This window comes from Manis javanica, chromosome 11, assembly GCF_040802235.1.
Source record: "Manis javanica isolate MJ-LG chromosome 11, MJ_LKY, whole genome shotgun sequence".
Taxonomy (NCBI): domain Eukaryota; kingdom Metazoa; phylum Chordata; class Mammalia; order Pholidota; family Manidae; genus Manis; species Manis javanica.
This window is the reverse complement of record NC_133166.1, coordinates 104,447,716-104,456,964: the sequence shown is the minus strand read 5'-3', so window position 1 is coordinate 104,456,964 and position 9,249 is coordinate 104,447,716. Positions and strand designations below refer to the sequence as shown.

General features: G+C 48.7%; 1 protein-coding gene across 1 annotated transcript; it reads left to right on the top strand.

The window, feature by feature from the left end:
* Positions 1-6,122: 6,122 nt before the first annotated feature.
* On the top strand, positions 6,123-8,766 carry LOC108396318 (alpha-1,3-mannosyl-glycoprotein 4-beta-N-acetylglucosaminyltransferase-like protein MGAT4E). Its single transcript, XM_073217732.1, is given in 6 exon segments — positions 6,123-6,296; positions 6,648-6,776; positions 7,650-7,979; positions 7,982-8,444; positions 8,446-8,567; positions 8,570-8,766. Coding segments are annotated over 6 exon segments (1,362 nt in total). The 5' UTR covers positions 6,123-6,175.
* The last annotated feature ends 483 nt before the right edge of the window (positions 8,767-9,249 follow it).

The following is a 9,249-nucleotide window of genomic DNA, read 5'->3' as shown; positions in this document are numbered from 1 at the left end:
GCCATATGGGTCAGTGGCTGGGAATAATACATAGTCTATTAGACATCAGCCCCGTGAAGTATGTGGGTATTGTATCACCATTTTTCAGATGGAGAATTTGAGACTCAGAAAGGTTGGCCAAAGTCACACATAAGCCATAATAACAGAGCTTAGGACTGGCATGGTGATCTTAGAGCCTTTGATCTTCCCCAAACACCAGGCCGACTTCTCCAAAGCTGAGGAAAGAGAACACAAAACCCCCACTGCCCATCTTACCACCAGCTACCACTCCACCTGCCATCATGCATCCATTCTCTCCCCTCTAAGCCACAGGAGCTTCACACTTTTTGACTGTGATCTCTGGTATTTTTGTCTACATACCAACCGTTTCACAAAACAAGAGAGAAGTTTCACAAAGCAATACTTTCCTTTATACAGTGAGACACTGACTTGCTGGTTGAGGCCCATGAGGCTGGTTTTGTAACCCATTAATGGTTTGATTTATGGGTTACAAAACCCTTTACTCGGCTTGAAAAATGCTGCTCTGAGGTTAGTTTCTCCTGCTTTGGGGGCAGCTTTCAGAAGATACAGGTCAAGTAGTGAGTTTCTCTACTCGTATCTGTCTAATCCTGAGTCTTGGCCACTGCCCTGGCCCACCCATGTCTCCTGTAAGTCCTCCAGAACATGGCCTACATCATATACAAAATCAATTGTCTCTTATCTCTTCAGTTTGCTTTTCCCTGTTCCCACTTGCGTACAGTGTTCTTTTAGTTTTCCTCCTACCTCTGCCCACAGGCCCTGCAAGCCCAGCCATCACTTTGTGCCTCATCTTTTTAGCATCTTATCCTATACGGGTGCCCAATATAAGACCAGGAGGTAGCACAGTCTTCAAGTCTGCCAAGACCTGACTTAGAGCAGGGGTCAAAGAATCAAATGCCGACAGGGCTCAGAAGTAAGTGGAGTCAGCCAGATGGAGCCTGAAAAAGGGAGAATGCACGTCCGGCTCTTGGTACCATCACTGCTCAGGCCAGGGTGGCAGCAAGTTTGCAATTTTTCAAGAGAAGCCAGAAGTCTAGGTTTCTATACAAGCGCTCCTAGTTCTTCAAAGTTGAATCTCCAGAGTGCTAACCGTTACACCACGGAACCCACTAAAATGTTCGATCTTCACTCAAATTTAAAAACAAAAACAAAGAAATAGTGAGAGTGCCAAACGCCTTGTGGTCGGCCTGTGTGGGGCCAACTGCCCAAAGAGGCCAGTGGGTTGCCAACCTTCAGGAAGAACAGCGGTTGCCAAGGGGGCTCTGGCTGAGGCAGCAGAGAGAAATGCTGGCGTGGCGAGAACGCCTGCTCCGTCCCCATCCTGGGGGGTGGGTTCCCGCTCCTGGGCCTAAGAGAACTCTGACTTCCAGCAAAGACCGGAGCCCACGCCCAGGACACACCATGGCAGCACGCACAGTGTCATAAACGGAGCCTACCTTTAACTGCAATGTTGATGAGAGACCTGGGGGTAGGGTCAGGGCTTTGTAATATTTATTTCCCCCATCTCTCTATTTATTGCCTTTTCTAAAGCTCTCAGAGAAGTGGAAATCAGATGCCAAGATCAGGTTCTCAAGGTGCTGTGCATTGTATAAGAATCTAAAAGTAATTGTGGGGCGGTGGACCTCTCCAGAAGGAAAAGAGGGCAGCGCTGGGCTTTGTGGCTGAAAATGGTAGTTGTTCCTTATAATACAAGAGCTAACGTTTTGTTGAGTGCCTGCTATACCCTAGGCATTTGGTGTGGATGGTCTCTCGTTATCCTCATAAAAGCGCTTGGAAGTAACCAGTGTTATTATCTTCATTTTCTAGATGAGGAACTCAGGCTCAGAGAGGCTGAGTCATTTGGCCAAGGTCACAGGGCCAATAAGTTTAGCAGAACCAGATTCTGCCCAGGCTTTCTGGGTCCAGAATCTCAAGTGCTAACACCACCCATATACTGCTCTTCCCTGGGGGTACTGCCCAGTCCTCCCCATCCTGCTGCACCCCTGGACCTAGCACAGTGTTCGTGAAAGGAACAGATGACCACTCGCCATTGTCACATAATCCCTGACAGCTAGCTAGTCAATAACATCTTGTTGAGCATATTCACTGGGCCATGTACTATGCAAAGCACTAAACTGAATAAAACAAAGTCTGTGCCCTTTAGGGGCTTATATTCCAGTCTAGTGAATAGAGACACAGTAAACAAATACACGTAAGATAGTTTTTGGTGGAAACAAAGGAAAATTGAATACATGGTAGAGGAATGGGATGGGGTAATAAGAGGCTCCTTAGGTGCTGTTACCTGAGGGGATAAAGACAGCAGTGGAGACTGGACTTGAATGTCAGGAACGAGGCATGTCGCCAGGTCCGTAGAGAATAGTTCTAAGAGGAATATTGAATGAAAAGACCTGAGTCAAGAAACAGCTTGGTAAGTCCAAGGAATGATCCCTTCCCCAAAAAAAAGCAGGGGGCAGAGGGGAGATGAAGTCAAAGAGGTGGGGAGAGGGTTAGATCAGGCAGGATCTTGTAGGCCACGGTGAGGAGCCCGGCTCCCATCCTACAGGCAGTTGGAAGCCACTGGAGAATTGCAGGCGGGGCAGGGATACCATGTGATCTGCAGTTTGAAAGGGTCTCTCTGGCAGCCATGCAGAGGACAGATTGTACCTCCAAGGGTGGAGGGGAGGCAGCAACGAGAAGGTGGTGGTAGTAGTCCAGGCAGGAGAGGTTGGTGCCGCGGACTAATGTGGCAGGAGAGGTGGTGAGAAAAGGTCCTATTCCTCCACATTTGGGAGGAGAGGGCAACAAGACTGAATAGACTGACTGTGGAGTGTTTAGGGGAGAGAGGCTTCAATGATGACTCCTAGATTTGTTCCCCGAGGAAGTGGACAAATGGTGCTATTTACTGAGATGGGGGAAATTAGGAAGGAAAAGATTTGGGAGCCAGGAGGAATCCATAGTTCTCGTTCTCGCTTGGCTCTGTTAAAGCTGAGGTACTTCGTCCTCATCCAAATGGGAATGATGAGTAGGCAGATAATCTGGAGCTGAGGATAGGGGCTGAGGTTGGAGGAAAGATCAGCCTGGGAGTTGTCGGGGTGTCTGTGTGTGTGTGTGTACATGTATATGAAATGATGTACATACATATGTATGCACACATATTCGTACATGATATATACAGTACTTAAAATCATGGGACTATATTACTTAGTCATAAAAAAAAATGACATCTTGCCATTTGCAACAACATGGATGGACCCAGAGGGTATTCTGCTGCGTGAAATAAACCAGGCAGAGAATGAGAAATACCTTATGATTTCACTTCTATGTGGATTCTAGAGAAACAAAACAAACGAAACAGAAATAGACTCATAGACACGGAGAAGAGACTGGTTGTTGCCATGGGGGAGGGGCTGGAGGTGAAATAAATGAAGAGGATGAAGAGGCACAAAATCCTAATTGTGGTATAAATTAGCCAGGAGGATGAAAGCATAGCACAGGGAATATAGTCAGTCACATCGCGACGCCACTGCACACTGACAGCAGCAATGCTTCCTCGGGCGAGCACTGAATAAGGCAGGTAACTGTCGGATCACTATGCTGTACACCTGGAACCAATGTAATACCAACTATACTTCAGGAAAAAAAAATTAAATGAAGCTACGGGCCTGAGTTAGAACCCCTGGAGAGAGTGGGGAGGAAGAAGAGAGCCTACACGTCCAAGTTGGCAAGAGCACGAGCCAGGGAAGGAACCAAGCCTGAACGGCCAGGGCGGCAAGGGCAACACCAGGGAAAGCAGTGTGCCAAGGGGGCAGCACCAGGCGGCCATGTCAAAAGTCGCAGAGAGGTTGAATAAGATGAGGAGAGAGGATGTGAAATGAGGGGCTACCGCATAAAGACAATGCTTCTGAGGAGCTTTGCTGCACAGGCCTGCAGAGGGACCGGGCAGAATTGGGAGAGATTTTGCTTCTTGCTTTTTTTTTTCCCCACCAGAAGACACAAAGAGTCCTTTTTTTTTTCATTAAAGTATCATTGATACACAGTCTTATGAAGGTTTCACATGAACAACTTTGTTTCAACATTCATCCATATTATCAAGTCCTCACCTCACACCCCCTTGAACTCACTGTTCATCAGCTTAATAAGATCGCCTTCCCTGTGACCTACCCATACTGTGAGTGCTGATTATAATGCCCCTTAATCCCCTTTTCCCTCCCCACCCCTCCCCTTTGGTAACCACTAGACCCTTCTCAGAGTCTGTGAGTCTGCTGCTGTTTGTTCCTTCAGTTTTGCTTTGTTCTTATACTCCACAAATGAGGGAAATCATTTGGTACTTGTCTTTCTCCACCTGGCTTATTTCACTGAGCATAATACCCTCCAGCTCCATCCATGTTGTTGCAAATGGTAGGATTTCTTTTCTTTTTATGGTTGAATGCTATTCCATTGTGTATATGTACCACATCTTCTTTATCCATTCATCTACTGATGGACACTTAGGCTGCTTCCCTATCTTGGCTATTGTAAATAATGCTGCGATAAAGATAGGGGTGCATGTATTTTTGAACCAGGGATCTTGTTTTCTTCAGGTAAATCAGGAGGGCTTCTTTTCATAGCAATGGGAGGGAGAAGTGGATAGCGCAGAAGAGAAAGAGAGTAATTGCAGGGTTGAAGAAATTGAGGAGGTGAGGGGGTGGGAGTCAGGGTGCAGCCACCCCAGGGGAGGGGAGGGCGTGGGGAGGCAAGGTTCCGTAGTTCCCTGTATGTCTCTTCTCTGTTAAGAGATACTGATGCTGGTCTTTGGGGTGAATAATACTGGCTACCAGTTATTAAGCATGCACAGCTCATAGTAAGTCCTGTCCATGCGGACCTCTGCTGATGGGGGATGGGTGGGGAGGACACAAGAGTAACGTCACAGAGGGGGCCTGGCTCAAGGCTTGAACACGGGGGAGCGCGAGGCGCTCTCTGCTCCTTATCCCTGAAGTGACTGGTCCCCAGAACCCCACCTCCTCTTACTCCTTCCCTCTTTTGCCCCTTCCAGAAGGCTGTGGAACTCAGAAGGCCGAACAAGGGCCATGCTCCTAATGTGACTGGTCAATGACACAAGAGGTACGGAGGGGAGCAGGGCTGTGCCTATGGTGGCGAACTCCTTCAACTGTAATTGCGCAGCCTTTTGATTCAGTGTATCTATCCATGTATGTTTGTTCTAGAGAAAGAAGCCTACTTTTTTTACTTAAAAGTGGTCTGTATGTCAATCACCTAGCTAACTAAAAGGCCTGGCTTAAGGAAACCAGGTAAGGAAAGTTTAATCTGTGAAGCCTTACTGCCAGATGGAAGTATTTTTATAACTCCTATCAAAAAGCTAGACGGTTAAGGGAGAGACAGGTTACCCTCTGCCAAAATACTAAGCTGGCAGGGAGCCATAGAAATGGGGGAGATCAGAGAATATCTTAGCCTCCAGAGCATAGAGATCACCAAGCACAATTTCTTTTCTTCTGTGCACTGAATATGCGAAGGGAGAATCAAGAACAAGCGACAAAGTATATGAAACAATCAGAGAGACACATTCTCACCGGAGAAAAGACACCAACAGAGGAGGAAGCAGACAAGTGCTTCTGAGGCCGAGCCGGCCTGAATAGCCCGATACTCACCGAAGGGTTTTTTTTACTCTAAATTAACAGAATCATGTTCTAATCAAGGTCTGTGAATAAGATTAAAGATTAGAATAAATTAAGGATATCCTTTTTATTAAAAAAGCTAGAAAGGCACCAGATTGCTTAGCACTTAGCAACACTTCCAGTTCAGCTATTTTAATGAGTAGTTTGACTTTTGTTTAAAAAAGCAGGAGCCCATGGTGACCATCTGTTTTCTGAGATAAATGGGCCTCATCACTGGCACCACAGCCAACCCTCATCATTTGGAGAAGGAGAACTTCTCAGAAGAATCTCCAAAGAAACCTAGAGAGAGAAGGCAGCCAAGGTGTGGGAGTAAGGCTGTACCCCACCAGGTGCCCAGCTCAGATAAAAAGGCAGACGTGGGAAATCGGTCAACCATGACAGTGAGGAAGGACGGAATGTGGGGAGGCTTCCGGGGGACCAGGGGAAGTTCCAGGGGTGGACAGGAAGGAGAGGCCCCAGCAGTACGTGTTGGCTTTTTGCTGTAGGAGCCGGACCCCATCCCGGATGCCATGCGGTGTTCCATTAGGCGCTGCATCATAGCCTCAGTGAGCATCGGATTCCTGTGGCTCTTCACCATTTTGGAAGTCCCCAGGGAAATTGAAGATGACCGAAACACGATGGCCATCAAAGGCCAAGTAGCAGCCTTGCTCTCGGTGGGGGAACTGAGGACGTGGGGTGGGAAAAGTGTGGACGGGCAGACTCTCAGAAGCACCTGTACCTTTCCGCCTGAGAGCAGGCGGCTCCACAGGGTGCTGGGGTGTGGGCCTGGAGCCCCTGGTCCACAAAGAAGCTACCATTTTTTTCTTCCACAATTGTTAAGAATGAGAGCAAATACTGCTTCACCCTGGATGCCCTGGCCAGCAGTCAGACATCCTGCGAATGTGCTGGGCTCGCTCTAGGGAGAGCGATCCACTCCACCTCTTTCCCTGGGAAAACTCATAGGAAGCCACTCGGGGCTAAACCCTGTTCTTTTTATGAAAGGAGGTTCACGTTTTGCTTTGTCAATGCCCCAGGAGGACAATTACAGGAGAAGGAAGGACCTGAGACCACCAGAAGACTGGCAGACTCTCACCTTCAAGTGTATTAAAACAATCCCACAGAGAAGAAAGAGTGAATTCCAAGGATGGGAGTGGGAGCACCCCAGGGGAAGCGGGGACATCAAGGGAAGTCAGGTGTCTAGGAAGGAAAAGTAAAGGGGGAGGAGAAAAAGCAGGACTGCACCTGGGAATATTTGAATCCGACAGACAATTCTCTCCTCCCCAAGAATCTGTGTATCAGGAATGAGGAAGAAGGAGGGAAAAGATAAAGTGGTTATAGGAAGGCAGAATCACTGGATTAGGGAACACTGGGATTAGAAAGGGTCTTGGAGTCACAGTGGCCAACCCCCCGAGTTTTAAATGGATCAGGAACTAGGCTCAGGGGTGAAGGGACTTGCTCAAGGTCACAAAATCAGTGGCAGAACTGGGACAAGAGTCCTGGGCTCCTGACCTCTAGAAGTGCTTTCGCTGATGTCTCCTTTTCAAACGAGAGCTTACAGAAGAGGAGCGGGTTAGAAGGAAAAATGATTAAAACAATTTTAACAATAGCTGATATGTATGGAGAACTAAAACTGTGCCACAAAATCCTGGCTCAAAGATGACTCAGAGGGACTCACAGGGATTCAACATCACCTAGCTTAGTACTTTTCAAACTTTAATGTGCTTACAAAGTCCCTGGTAACATTGTTAAAAATGCAGATTCTGTTTAGCTAGATTTGAGGTAGGGGCCCGGACCCTACATTTCTAATAAGCTTCAGATGGAGCAGGTGGTGCTGGACTAAGGCGACACTCTGAGTAGCAAGAGGTCTCCTCTACCACAAGGGAAGAGATGGGGAACAGAAGGAAGAAGGAAGAGGCAGGTCCGAAAGTGTGACCCCACCCCCAATTGGCTTGGCCCCCCTTACACCAGCGGACACTTACGGGTGACCCTACTTTACCTCCTCAGCATGGCTGACGGTGGGGATCTCCTCCGTGCCACGCCCGGGTCAAAACAACCTCTTGTACACTCTGGTCAGCTCGTTCCGTGCTGCCTCTAAGGCTGAGCAGAAACATCTCTCAGTCCTGGTCCACCTGGCAGCTTCTGACCTCACCAGGCTCCAAGAAACCATTGTCCGTACTTCAAGCCTCTTCAGCTCACAGATCTCGGCAGGACAGTTGATACTGATCGGTGCTGCCCTAGACGCCTCCCCCACTGTGGCTGGCACCACGGACAGTGCCCTTAGTGGGGAATCCTACTTCAAGCAGAGTACAGATCACGCCTTCCTCAGGAGCTTTGCCCAAACCTCTCCGATTACTTCCTGGTACTGGAGGACAACGTCTTTTGTGCCCCTAACTTTGTCACCCACATGCTTTGGCAGGTGAACACCATGAGGCCCAACCCGTGGGTCCTACTGGAGCTCACAGATGTGGGGTCCCTTGGTCGACTCCCCCACAGCAGGGACCTCCCGGCCCTGGCTCACTTCCTCATCTTCCCCAAGGAGAAGCCCCTTGACAGGCTGACCCCTTGTTTCCGTGTTCTCCTGGCCCAGAGAAACCCGGGCCTCTGCAGTCCTTTCTTCTTCTACCGCCGGCTCTCCTGAACGTCCAGTGGCGGCCAGAAGGCCGTACCAGCTCAGAGAAAGAACCCCTGTGGTCCTGACAACCCACTGGGAGCCATTTTCACAGATATGAAGGTTTTTGATGCTCATTTTCCCTGGGAGGCCTATACCCTGGATGAGTCATTCTTTTGGACCCGCAATGTCAGTCATTTTGAACCATCCTGCAGACTTGAGCAGAGTACAGGTGTTGACAGGCACCACTGTGGATGGAAAGTGCGCCCTAGCGAAGGGGCAGGTGGAGCTGGGCCGTGAGCCCGAGGGGGTGCCTTGCATTGTACCAGCTTCTCCTTGCTGGGCCATCTCCTGGAAGGGCAGGTGGATCAGGAGATTTTTCAAGGAACAATGGGATTCGCAGTGAGCTGTATAAGGCTAGTGGTGAAAGCTAATCAGGTTGGTGGCCTCATAATCAGGCATATTAACTTCTGGGGGGAAAATGCCAAAGAGATGGAAGCAGCTCAGAGTTGAAAGTAAATCGGTAAGGGTATGAAAAATTAAAATCTTGAAGCCATTTCACTGTAGTCTATCTGCGTGACATAGGGGAGATGCAAGGGAAATGAGGGGCAAAGAGAGAAGGCTCTGTCCTTCTTTTGGTGCCACCAAGCTGTTAGGAGACCTGTTCCTTCCTTTTTCTAACCAAACAGGCAACTGTTACAGGGTGTCTTTTTCCAGGGCAATTTTAGCTGAGCCCAATTTGAGGAAAGATCTTGGTCACCCCCAGAATTCTCGGGATGCTGAGACCAGCACAGATAGTGCGTTTGTGTCTGTACGTACACATACTTAGATGCTTACACAGAGCTGGGGGTTGGGGGGAGAGGCATAATGTAACAGGAGGGTGAATGGGGAAGACTGACACCCTTGAAGCCAAGAAAGGGACTCTCAGAAGTCAAGGTCTATGAAGTTCAGGCAAGTAGCAGACGGATCAGTAGCAGCGCAGCTTAACTCTACCCC